The sequence below is a fragment of the Miniopterus natalensis genome, chromosome 4 (assembly GCF_054644295.1).
Source record: "Miniopterus natalensis isolate mMinNat1 chromosome 4, mMinNat1.hap1, whole genome shotgun sequence".
NCBI classification, from domain to species: domain Eukaryota; kingdom Metazoa; phylum Chordata; class Mammalia; order Chiroptera; family Miniopteridae; genus Miniopterus; species Miniopterus natalensis.
Window position 1 is genome coordinate 16,396,200 of NC_142084.1, and position 12,649 is coordinate 16,408,848.

The 12,649-nt window shown below is 54.2% G+C and overlaps 1 protein-coding gene across 5 annotated transcripts; it reads right to left on the bottom strand.

Annotated features, from left to right (window-relative positions):
- Positions 1 to 753: 753 nt before the first annotated feature.
- On the bottom strand, positions 754 to 12,075 carry SLC4A9 (solute carrier family 4 member 9). Of its 5 annotated transcripts, none has more exons than XM_087816328.1 (21): positions 11,771 to 12,075; positions 11,285 to 11,445; positions 10,883 to 10,996; positions 10,378 to 10,433; positions 10,070 to 10,227; positions 9,720 to 9,807; positions 9,248 to 9,402; positions 8,914 to 9,030; positions 8,568 to 8,742; positions 8,264 to 8,397; positions 7,860 to 8,122; positions 6,919 to 6,987; positions 6,511 to 6,719; positions 6,269 to 6,382; positions 4,929 to 5,090; positions 4,614 to 4,792; positions 3,840 to 3,912; positions 2,363 to 2,431; positions 1,930 to 2,103; positions 1,188 to 1,343; positions 754 to 807 (listed from the first exon to the last, which is right to left on the bottom strand). In XM_087816328.1, the coding sequence occupies exons 1-21, from the start codon at positions 12,073 to 12,075 to the stop codon at positions 754 to 756; spliced, it is 2,985 nt and encodes a 994-aa protein (XP_087672454.1). The 5 variants fall into 5 exon arrangements, with proteins under 5 accessions (XP_087672454.1, XP_087672457.1, XP_087672456.1 ...); XM_087816331.1 differs by having other exon boundaries at positions 6,511 to 6,699; positions 6,929 to 6,987; positions 8,568 to 8,713; positions 8,918 to 9,030; positions 11,771 to 11,997; XM_087816330.1 differs by having other exon boundaries at positions 6,511 to 6,699; positions 6,929 to 6,987; positions 11,771 to 11,997.
- Positions 12,076 to 12,649: the final 574 nt, after the last annotated feature.

Consider the following 12,649-nt stretch of genomic DNA (forward strand, 5'->3'; position numbering starts at 1 on the left):
AGGTCAAGGACTGTGATTTTCTTAACTAGTGTATCTCTAGTACCTAGGTACTCGAAAAGTACTCAGAAAATGTTTTTTTTGTGGGTTTTTTAAAAAAAATTTTTTTAATTTGATTTGAGAGAGAGACATGGATTTGTTGTCCCACTTATTTATGCATTCATTGGTTGCTTCCTGTATGTGCCCTGACTGGAAATCCAACGCACAACCTTTGAATATAGTGAGCTGCTGTAACCAACCGAGCTACCCCAGCAGGGCAGAAAATGCTTTGATAAATGGATCAATATAATGAAGGAATGGCAGAGAGGGCAAGTTCTGGAGTTTGGTTCTCAGCAGCCTAGGGAGGAGCCTCCAAAGGCAAAGGGAAGTAGCCGGGAGATTTACCCTCCCTCTTCTCCCCTCTCCTTCCCGTTGGGTCAGTGCACCCCTCCCTTCCCCACCGCCCAACTCCACATCCAGCTTGGTGTGAGCTTGAGCTCCCTCTACTGGCCATACTTTAGTGGCCACAGGGAGCCAAGCCCAGGTACACTCGTTCGTTTTTTCCTTCCCTCTGGAGAGGCTGTTCTACCCACTTCTGGACTCTGGGGTTCATGAGGGACTGGAGCATGAAGAGAAAACAGGGCTGGTCAACATACTGGAGGTTTCCCAGGTCTGAGCTCCCATCCCCACGCCCATTCTCGACACCAGGGGGGACTTCCCTCACCCTCACCCCATGCTCACTTTCCTGTAGTATCCACTCCCAGATTCCTACTCCAGCTAATTCACAGAGATGTTGATTTCCGGAGCCTTTGGCTGATACATCAGCTCTGACTGTGGAAAAGAGATCTCAGGATGAGTTGGGAGTAGATAAAAAAAGACAGAGACAGCAGAGAGAAAGGGACCCAGAGAGTGAAAGGATATAAACCCACATTGAGACAAAAACAAAGATCAGGGTTGAGAATGACAGCCCCCTAGAGCTGCATCTCCAGCCCTTTCCACCCCCACGGGCTCATAAAGTAGGGTCCCTGCCCTAAGAAGGAAGATTTCCCTCACCCCTTCAGTGTGCCTATGTCAACACAGAGCTAAGAGGACTAACTGTATTGATCATATCTTCAGGCTTCACAGAGATATTAGACTTTAGGAACAACTCCTGGACGACAGCACTTTCCCCTCCCGTCCCCTCTCCTAAGAGGGCCCATCCTGGAGCTCACATCTTCGCTGTCACTTCCACTGAATGAGCACTCTGGCTCCAGCCCCTTTTCAGGGATGCTCCTTTCTGCCTCTGGCATCAGCTCATCAAGCCAGAGGAGTTCTTGTGGTGAGAAGACCCACTCCAGTGCCTTTCGGACCCCCACCAGGCCCAGCAACTGCAGGGATAGAAACAAAGCCCAGGGTTGTCAGCAACAACAGCAGGAACATTAACAACAGTAACATTTATTCAGCACTTCCAATGTGCCAGGCATTATGTATCATTTCACTGAATGCTAACACATTCCTATGGGGTAGATATAATAATTATTGCCATTGTACAGAGAAGGAAACTGAGGCCCTGAAAGTTTAGGAACTTCTTAGAGGTCACACAGCTGGAATGTGGTAACCAGATTGGTCGTACATAGCCCATGGCTCTTAACTTCCTCAGTAAGAATAAGCCAGAAGCCACCTATGTTATCACCTCACTAAGTAACAAAAGTGGCAGCATTGCCTTTCCTAGGGCCTCAGTTTTCTTCTGGGCTTTATATTCCTACCTATGGTTGATCAGCCCAAAGAGGCCGGGTATCCCAGGACTAGCCCATCTGTAGGTATCCCTTGGCCATCTTTGTCCTAGGATTCCCAACCAGGCAGAGCCAGGGCAAGGGAAAGAGGGAAAAGTCTTCCTCTTATGGAGGCTTTGGCCACCTTCCCAGGCTCGGAGTCTCCCAGGAACCCCCAGGATACCACCCAACCCTGAGTCACCATGATGGGAAAGATGATGGCTGCTGGTGTAGACTTGACGATCCAAAGCAGACCCAAGCAGGCAAGCTGGGTGGCTGTGAAGAGGTGCACCCTGCTCAGGGGCACATGCCTCAAGAGCAAGAGGTCTGGCTGGTGTTTTGCTGGCATCAATAATAGCTGCACCCTCTTTGTGAACTGAGGGAACAAAAGGAGAGGAGGAAAGCAGGGTATTTACGTAGTCTGGAAGGGTGTCACTGTTAATCATTAAAGCTCAGCACTGGGGCAGTCAGAAGACTCCCTTGGCCCCCTCCTCACCCAGAGCATGGCAGCAGAGTCCCTGAGCCCAGAAGAAATAGGAACAGAGGACAGGAGGGGAATTGGCCAGTGCAGGCAGGAAGTACCAGCAGGAAAGGAAAGGAGGAGGGAAGTTTCATGGTGATTTTAATGGGCTCACCTGGATGCTGCTAATTGCTGCCACCCCCATGTACAGGAAGATGCCATAGAGCACAGGCATTGGGATGAACTGGTAGAAAGAAGTGGAGAGCTGGCAAGGAGTTTACCTCTGCCAGTTGCCCAGGGGCCCCCCTTAGGCTCCAACCCCAGCCTGCAGCCTCCAGCCAGGATCTAAGCCTACTCAGGTCTGTCCCTTCCGTTCCTGCTTTGCATGCTTGATCTCACGGAACCGTCACGTAAGTCAGATGAGGTAAATTCTGTAACTGTCTCCACTTTACAGGTGGGGAAATTGGGTTTCAGAGAGTCTTGGAAACTTGCCCATTACCTGGCTGACCTCGCCAACCTTATGTACCACTTTCTTCTCTGCTTTCTCTGTTCCTGCTATACTGACCTCCTTTCCTTCCCTCAACATGCCCGAGTTCATTTCTATGCCTTGCAAGGCCAAATGCTTTGCTATTTTTCTCCACCAAAAATGCCATGACTCCCTTCTCACTACCCACGACCCACCAGAAAGGCCTTCCCTGATCATCTAAAGTAGACCCCTGGCACTCAATCACCTTACTCTCTTTTACTTCTCATAGAAGTGGTCACTATCTGGAATTATCCTATTTTATGTTGTTTTTTTAATCTGTCTCCTCTCAACCAGACTGCAAGGGTTAAGTGATCTCTTTTGAGCACCACTATATCCCCAGTCCTGGGACAGCGCTTGGCATATGGTTTATGCTCAGTAAATATCTGCTGAATGGGAGTCATCTAGTTAGTAAGCTGCTGATCCGGTCCTTCTGGCTCTTTCAACTACTCCACTCTCACCCAGCCTCTGTGACCTTTCCCTCCCCTAACCTCCCGTCCTACCAGTGACTCTTGTGGGCCAGTCTCCACACCCTCTTGACTGCGTTGCTGTCTTGGCTTGTTGAACCTTTCTGCTGTTACTCATTACTTAACTTTTGTTTGTGTGTGGGTATTGCTGGCAGGGGATTGGTTCTATATTCCTTTTCAATACTCCCCTCCACACACACACCTTCTCCCAGGTGCCTAGCAGAGCCTTGCACACAGCAGGTGTTCTATAAATATCTGGTTTGGTACAGGGAGAAGTGAAGGGCTTTTCCCTCAAAGTTTTTCTGGGCTGTGATGATCATAATCCGAGTCTAAGACTTGTTGGGAGGCTGGAGCAAGGCGCTTGGCCTCTGGGGGGGGGAGGGGCGCGGCATACCTACACCCTGTTCACTGGGTAGAAAGCCCACTGGGTTAGAGTTTGGGTTCTCAGATCTGAGAAACTAGGTCTCCTGGTGATCTCTGTGAGCTACTTAACTTCTTTAATCTCCAGGCTCCTCATTTGTCAAGGACATATGCCTCTCAGGGTTAAGGACTGAATGAGGCCAGGTACGGAGAAACTGAACATGCAGTAAGTGTTCAGCCAGTGTTGGTTCTTGTAGTCCTTACTACCCTGCCCCTGACGCCAGCCTGCCTAACAAATGTACCTTGAGTACAGGTGCCAGGAAGATGGAGATTCCTGTGAGGATGAACACCACCAGGCCTGTCAGCCTCTGCTCCCTGTGGGGGAGGGAAGAGTGAGCCAGGAACTGGGAGAGCCCGTGGGGTGCCCAGGCTGGAACCCAAGCCAGACACCACTATAGACCCTGGCAGGAGGGAAGCGCAGGGATCCTCCAACAGTCATCTAGCAGGGAGGGGGCCCCAGCTTGGTGTGAACAACTGGAGAGGAAGGGTCAGGGTGCTTCAGTATGGGGGTCCCAGGCCTCTCCTTTAGTTCAAGCTCATAGTTGCTCTTTGCTTTTATTTTTTAAAATTTTGTTGGAAAAGTAGCAATTTTTACGCTGCCATAAAGACTTTCATTTCAGTTTGCAAAGTTGATTTCACATACTTTGAACAGATTGTGTTTCCAGCAGTTACAAAATTGTTTTTGTGATGTTTACCTTGTAACATCAATGAGGTGCTTCTACATTGAGTAGGGTTTATCAGGCGGCACCTCACCCTTGCTCAGCCCTGGCTGCCTCCACCCTTACTTCAGCGAGGGCCCTCCCAGTCCCATGGCTGAAGGAGGAGAGGGAAGATCCGACACACCCATCTCAGAGCCCAGAACCTACCCATTCACCCCACTGCAGTGATCCTGGGGCAGTGAGAGAGCCCTCTGGAGCCACCAGCTTAGAATTTAAGCTGCCCAAATAACTCTGCCTTGTCCCCTGCTACCCCACCTTGCTGCCTGCCTTTCATTCCAGCCTCCTGACTGGCCTCACCTGATACCCAGGAAGCTGGGGGGCTCCCCCAGAGCACAGGCTCTGCTCTCTCTCCGAAGACTGTCCATGTGAGCCAGGGAGATGACAGTGGCTGAGACATACCAGGGCAGCCCAAGCGCTGATGTGAGCAGCATCAGCACAGCCACACAGAAGAGGTCCAGGTGGAAGCCAGCTCCCTTCTAGGGTAGCGGTGGGGCGATGAGAAAGAAACGAGCCCGCGCTAGCCCTCTGGATAGGAGAGGGGAAGCCTGGAACCCACCCTGGGCCTTCTGTCCCTTGGTTCAGGGGCCTAGGGTGCTACCCGGCAGGCCTTACCCGCAGCCTGTATTCGGCACGGTTGAGAATGACCGCTGTGATCTGCTGGTCCATGAAGATGAGAATAGACAGCAGCAGGGCAGGCAGAGCAGCTGCCACACTCAGCCACCAGGGGTTGGTTCCAAAAGGTGACACTAGCCAGTCACGCCCAGGTAGTGTGGGCTGGGGGAGGACGTTCCATAGACAGGTTGGAGAGGGTCTCCCAAGAGCACCTTACCTGCACACTCCAGCCTTGGCATTCTTCCACAACCTCCCTCACCACAACCCCTCCCCCTGACAAGGCCCTGGATGCTGGGTGGGAGCAGTGTGTGTGTGCATAGCTGGTTTAATGCATCCCAGTGCCTTAAAAGTGGTCAGAAAGAGGGGAACCAGCCCTGGGGTTGGGATGGAGCCAGGGCTCTGGACTTTGATCCTCTGGGGCCCTCCCTCCCTGCAAGAGGAGGCGGTAACAGGTGAGGACTGCCTACTTCCTGGTGTACAGAGCTCTCCTCCCTAAGCAACCCCCTCAACATCCAGGGTGGGGCAACTCGGGTTCAGACCTGCCTTGATCTGGGGCAGGGGCGGGGCTGGGTGTGTCTGCGTCTGCTCTGATTATAAGCGTCTGTGTGGAGCACGGGGCCCCAGTTGTCTTGGGTTCTGAGTCCCTGAGGCTGCCTCAGTTGGAGCCCCCCTGCTGTCCTGTCTTGGGGGAAGCTGGAAGGGAGGTCTCCAAATGCACAGGCAAAGTCTAGGTGCCAAGTTAGTGCTAAGCCTTGATCTGTGCACTGTCATGCCCAGGGAGAGAGCTCCAGCGTCACTGAATCAGGGCAGGCAACCAGAGGTCAAAGAAGAGAGTGGCTAGTGGTGGAATGGGTAGGGCCCTGCCAAGGGTAGGGAGAACCATGACAATAGCTAACATTTAGTGAGGTATGTGCCAGTCCCGGCACTGTGATAAGTGTTTTACACTATTATCTGTAAACCTCAAAACACCTATGGGTAGGAACCTTTGTTATTATTTCCAATTTATAGATTAATAAATTGAGGCTCAGAAATGTGGCTTAACTTGCCTAAGGTCACACAGCTGAGAAGTGGCAGAACTGGAACTCAGACAAAGGGCTGGCTGGCCCGAACCCATTCTCTTAACTCCATATATATAATAATAGCTACTGAGTATTCTGTGCTCACTGTGTGTCTGGAGCAGCATCTCATTTATCCTCACAACTCTGAGGCCATTATTGTTACTATTTCTATTTTACAAGTGGGCAAACAGAAGCTTCGAGGAGATTAAGTGTGAGATCTATGTGTCTTCCTCCTCCAGGGTCCTGTCTGCTGGCCCTGCCTGTCCCTTTCCCAGCTCTCACCTTGAACTCTCTGGGCACCATGAGCTTTGGTGTGGCTAGGCCCAGTAAGGCGTCAAGGCCACAGCCCAGCAGGATGGCCAGGACTGAGGAGAAGTCGCTGAGTACCTTGCGCACCTGGCCACACAGTGGACACTCAGTCAGGTTCGGGCCTCCCATCGCCCTCCCTCTGCACTCCTTCCCATTTACAGGCAGGGCCCAAGGCCAAGAGCTAGTCGTCTCCCACAGAAAGAGGTGACACTCACCACGGATGGGAAGAAGCGGCTTGTCCTTACATACTTGAGGGCCATGGCAAAGAGGAAGGAGGCAAGGAAGAGGAGGAGGGAGAAGAAGGCAATGTCTGGGACCGTATGACAGCCGGGGCCACGAGGGTGGCCTCCCCGCCGGACACACTCAGGTGGCGGCAGCAAGGATGCATTGACCAGGCCTAGGTCCTGTACGGAACGGTGGTCAGGATGAGGACATGGGCCACAGCAGAAGCATCCAGAGACGCCCACTGAGGCACCGAGGGCCCGGGACAGGAGGTTCCCCAGCCAGAGCAAATGGCTGGGCCTGTGGCCTATGGGGGTTTCTCTAGCCTGGGGGATGGAAAGAGCCAGGAGCCACTGATGTCTTTGGCCTCCACCTTTGCTCTTCCAGGCCCTCCTAGGAAAAGGCGCTCACCGTGCTTAAGATGTCATCTCTGTCTTTTGGCTTTGTCCTGGGCCACTGAGACTCATTTCCTGGGAAGCAGAGAATTTGGGTGTATGTCCCTCCCCTGGGAACCTTCTCCAGCCTCTCAGAAGCCTGATTTCATGGGTCCAGCTGAGCCAGAAGTTCTTAGTTCTGACTCATCTGTCTGCTGACTCCAAGTGCTACCATGTCTGCTCCTCAGGTATGCCCTGCCTCTTGCCCTGGCCCCTTCAAATTCTCTACCTGTCTTATCCCTGGTGCCCAGCACAGGACTGGCCAAAGCAGATGCCTGGCAAATGGTTGCTCAGTGGATGGGCATACAAATCTAGCAGAGACAGAACTGGTATTGTTCATGCCTAGCACAGAGTCTGGTACTCCGAGAGGACACCTCTTCGCCAGTCCTGGTGTTTCCATCCATGTGGAGGAATATGTGTAAGCGCAGTACTTGGAGCTTCTCTCCACCTGGTCAGTCCCTCAGATCCAGAGGAAGAGTAGCGATTTATTTGATTGGTGCATTTAGGAGAAGAAGCTGGGCATGCCTGGCTTTGTCGCTTCCTCCCCTGCTCTGGGGTGTAAACTGCCTGTGCGTGTGCATCGAGCTGCTCCTCTGCAGCAAGACAGTCTCTGTCCAGTGTGGCCATGATGGATGGGTAAGTCTACCTAATTTTGGTTTCATTGTTAGGAGACCCATTCACCCATACCTATAACCATGTTCTATCAGCATTGTAAGAAATAAAGATGATATTGGGCCTGCTCTGTTGACTTATTTTCAATTGATTTCGAATCAGAGGGGAAGAGTGCTGCTGTTTATTAAGTAAGTACTCAGAATTTTGCTGAACTTAACCCGGGGGACAGCAAGGAGACACCCCTCTCCCTCCTTACCCTCCCTCATCTTCCCCAGCTCCCTATTTCCCTTGCCCACCTCCGAGGTCTGGGTACTGGCAGAAGCAGCCATAGGCGGGAGAGCCAGGCCTCTGGATGGGATAGGCCTGGGTCAAGCTCAGCATTTTCCCCACGGCATCGTAGATGAAGATGAGGCTGATGAGGGCACAGAAGCCTTCCTCGGTGAAGCGAGTAAAGTAGCGCACCAGCACACTGGCCTCTGTGGCCACCAACACCAGGCAAAAGGTGGCCACCCAGATGCCCACCCACAAGCGGAAGGGCAGGTAGTCCAGGCTGTAATCCCTGGGGGGGGGGGGAGACAGGCAGGGCTTGGCGGGGCCGTTCTGTTCTTCATTTAACCCAGGTCAGTCGCCCCAGAAACCAGGCGGTTCCACCCTCTCCTGATTCAGCCAGGACCAGGCTAGTGAGGTGCCGGAGCCCCACCTGCTGAATGAGTAGAGCAGGCGTTCAAACACCAGCACGGGCCCGGTGCTGCTGAGGATGGTGAGGGGCTGGCCGGCCATCAGGCAGAAGGCAGCTCCAGCCACTGCCGTGCCCAGGAAACTTTCCAGCACCCCCTAGAAGCCAACAGGCGACCCTGTCAGCTCAGGACCCTGGAGTCCTCTACACAGGAACCCAAGCTTCCAGGGAGCCTCCTCAGGCCACCCATCGTCCCAGGGAAGCGCGAAGGGCATGGCTGCAGGACCCCCGAAGCTTGTGCCTGGCTCCCTTACACATCCCCACCGACCTGAGCACCATGGGTAGCTTCTCCCAGCAGCCCTCCAAAAGTGATGGCGTTAGTGATGGTGGCCAGGTAAATGTAGAGCACAGCCGAGAGGCACTGGGGGTGCAGGGCGTCCAAGAAGTCGCTGGGGTACCACGAGGCCTTCCGGCGCACGTCCTGGACGAGGCCCCCAAACAGCCTCCCGCCCACTGGTCGTCAGTTATACAGATTTCCACCCCTCATGCCCATCCCCACTGCTGTCCCTGAGCCCCGCTCACAGTGAGCACGCACCCCCATGCTCCGCCCCGCCCCCCCCGCAGCCCCCCCCCCCCCCCCCCCCCGCCCCGCGCTCCCACCCAGCTCGCCTCACCGGCCGGTGCGCTGCAGCTCCGGGCTGGGTGCGTGCGGCGAGCGGCCGCGCCTGTCCTCAGCCGGGGCCCCACGCCGGGCACAGGGGCCCCTGGCCTCCTGACCTTGCGAGGGGAGCCTGAGATGAAGGGGAACCCAGGCTGACTGAGGATCTCCAACCAGTCGCCGCCTGGGCGCCCTGCCCCCTGGTGGCTGCTCGTGTGTCTGCCGAAGGACTTCAAATTCAAAGGTAAGTCCCTTTTCCTTTCCTGGGATCCCCTCCCCTCTTCAACAGTGGAACTGGGCCCAAGACTGTGGGGAGAGAAGGATCTATACTGGATGATGACCCCAGATACCTTTTGTGCTGAGAAGGCAGGCATTTAGGCGGGGGAATCCGGGCTGTCGGGTCCCACCGACCTGGAGGGAGCACTGTCACCTCCTCTAGGAAGGCATCCAGGGCTGCCAGAAGGTCATGAAGGTTGCTGGCCCTACGGACTGACCACTGGAATTGCTGGGGACAGGCACAGAGTGGCAGCAATATGCATATCTGGGCTCTTACGTACATTTTCACAGTCTCAAAACTAGATATACGAGTCACACAGGCAGACTAGTCATTCCAGCATTCGTTCATTAATGCACGCATTCAGCGAGTATCTATCGGTGCCCACTGAACACCAGCACTGTGCTAGGTCAGGGGCTACTGTGGTAGCCAAGGAAACTTCAGTCTTCATGCTCACAGACACAAAACCACCCTCTGCCTCATTGCTATATTCAATCACACATATAGAGTTCGCACACACACACATGCACACAGCCTGCCCAGCTCACCGGGTCACTGAGGAGGACAGCCACTGCCCGGCCCATCTCATGGTAGCTCCTTCCCGGTGTGGGGGGACCGAGGAGGAGGCAGAAAAACCTGAGGAAGGAACCAAGCCCCAGAGAGGGTCAGAGGCTGCTATCCCATAGGGCAGCCCTGACTTCCAACCTCCCTACCAGCAGTCATATACACACTCATGTGCACACCTACTTTGCAGTCATGACCACTACCCCCTCCCCAGACTCCTGAGCACCATCCCCACACACCCCAAGAGAACTGGACCAGAGATCTCTCAATCCCCTTCCCAGTAAAGGCCTTTCTCTGGGCTCCAGGATCCATCACTCCCACTCAGCAGCCTCACCTGCTGGGGAGGGGCACCTCAGTAAGAGGTCCCAGCACCACTGGATCCTGCAGTCGCACAAAGGCACCCAGTGGCTGTGCCAGGAAGCCCAGCTCTCCTGCTAGCACAGCCCCTGCCTCAGCCCCTGGAGGCAGCTTCTGTCTCAGGGCGTTCTGACGCTGGGTGGGGGTGCAAAGAGACACAGGATAAGAGGTTATTTTGGGAGGGGAGTGATGGCAGGATGCTGACTGATGAGGAGTCCAGTTGAGAGTAGGCCCCTGTTAATCCCTGACCCCTCTCCCAGCCCTGCCCCAGGAAGGGCCTCAAACCTGTTCCTTCAGGGGGGCTTCCTCATCGTGGGAAGCCTCTCGTGAATGGGCAGACCCTTTAAAACAAGATTTTGCAGTGAGTAAGAGCACAGGCTTTGGGAATGGACCCACCAGGTCTCCCTGACCAGCTTTGCCACTGACAAGCTATAAAAACTGAAGCACACCCTTCCCCTCCTCTGAGCCTCAGTTTTCTCATCACAAAAATGGACATTATTGCAGTACTACCACACAGGGTGCTTGTAAAAATTAAACGAGACACCTATGTGAAGCTCCCAGTGCAGTGCCTACCAAGAACACCTCTTCACAGAGCTCTGGCTGTTAGGGTTCTAGCCCCTCCATTCTCCCCGCACCATTACTCCCACTTCCTTCTCACCCATGAGTCCTGGGTTGAGTGTCGAGGTCTAAGCCGAGGCTAGGCCACTCCTGGTTCAGGAAGGTGCAGGGGAGATCTAGGACCCTCCCACCCCAGGATTTTTGGTTCTGAGTCCAGGGAGGGGCCTCTTACCCCAACAGGGCCTGGTGCTTGTGGTCTGGATGAGGTGCTGGGGTCTCTGCAGAAGCAAGGACTGCAGCTGCCCTCTCAGCTCCGGGCTCAGCGACTCCACTCTGGTCACCTGCTCTGGGGAACAGAGGTGGGGCTCCAACCCTTTCCTGAGAGCTCTCTGCCCCCGAACTCTTCCCCTTTCCCCTCTGCCCAGGTCATTTTCCCTCCTGGGGGTCTCAGAGAACAGAGGAGTCAGTGAACTTACTCCTTCACTCTGCTTTTCCATCTCCCCCCTGTGACAGGGATGGATAATCCCTAAGGTGGGTATTGTGGGCTCGGGAAAATTCTGAGACTTTGGGGGGAAATCTTAGGGAAATGGTGGCATGGCTACCCAGGCCCTCCCTACAAAGGCTCCCAGCATACCCACGAGCTCCAGGAGGCTTTGAGCTGGACAGTCCAGCAGGACAAGGCCCTCGGCCAGTAGGCTGCGGAGCTTCTGCAGGCTGGGCAGCGCCAGGGTGGGCACATGGGGGGCACTCCATCGGCCCCCACCCACCTCTAGCTTCTCTTCAAACAGCACCCACCTGCAGGGGTGAACAGTGTTATCGGGGGCATCTCTCCCAGGTCCAGAGGGTGACACAGAAGAGCCAGGTAAGGCAAATTAATGAGGGAGGCGTACACCCAGTGGTGCAGAGTATGCCCCTCCTTAGGCAGCGACCTTTTGTCTTGGGTCTTAGGAAACTCAAAACTAGATTGCAGAGAAGGCTAAGCATTATAGAGGCCTGAAAAGGCCTGAAATGTGGACAGAGAGAAACTTCTGATTGGGGGTGAGAATACCACTTACCTAGCTGAGGAGGCCCCAGCCGAGGAGGGGAAAGACCCCATAAAACTGGCCTGGGTTTCACTCACCTGCCTGTCTCTCTCCACTCCAGTGCCTGGGGCCAGCCCAGCAGCTCATTCAGCTGAATGAAAAGTACAGGGTCTTTGGGTATGCCCAGTTCCCCGCTGTCAGTGTCTGAGAAGCCACCAGGGCTGGGGCCAGGGCCAGGGCCAGGGCCAGGGCCACTGTCCAGCTCTCCTGTGGGCATATTTTCATAAGCGCTGTAGACATCAAACTCCTCCTCTGGCAGTTTCATCTGGGTGAGGCTTGCAAAGCCTTTTGGGACTAGTGCAGTCCTAGGTTCTGAATCCAGAGGCCCCTGGGCTGGCTGCATTTATAATGTAACCCCCATGCAGCACAACACAGGCAGAGAAAGGTCTGCTGACTCCAGAGCCAACCAGTCACCTCCTCCCCTGCTTGCTTTCCCCATTCCCCACTGGCCTGAGGGTGTTTGCAAGGCTAGCCTGAATTCTCCCTGACTCTCCAGAAATGCCCTAGCTGGGGCCAAAGTGAACTTGCCAAAAGTGTGTGCATTTTCTGTGGGATCAGGTCTGATCTTACGTGTTTTGTGTAAATAAACAGAAGTAAGTTGTTGGCCTGGGTCTGAGGATTGACAGGGCCAGATTGTGCTGACCCCTGCTCTGTATCAAATAAAAACACCAAACACTCAGGACTGTTTTGGGTGTCACCAACACACCCGAAGGGCACTCATTTGGACAAACAGAGACCTCACAAATAACTGGGTCTATAAAAGCCAGGCAGGATAAGGGAGACAGCAGGCCCAATAAATGGGCTAATGGTGGAAAATGGAAGCAGTTCTTGGAGAACACAATGGCTAGTCTTACATTCCTTTGTCAAACACCTGGAAACTCCCCAATTTAACTGTGTCCTCGGGGTCTACCCTGCTA

Excerpts from the sequence above, each read along its gene's own strand:
- SLC4A9 (XM_087816328.1), bottom strand. The coding sequence starts at position 12,075 with ATGCAGCCAGCCCAGGGGCCTCTGGATTCAGAACCTAGGACTGCACTA. Across the intron at positions 10,228-10,377 it reads AAGCCCCCCTGAAGGAACAG|CGTCAGAACGCCCTGAGACA; the intron begins GTTTGAGGCCCT and ends ACCCCCACCCAG. Across the intron at positions 3,913-4,613 it reads CCCAGCTTCCTGGGTATCAG|GGAGCAGAGGCTGACAGGCC; the intron begins GTGAGGCCAGTC and ends CCTCCCCCACAG.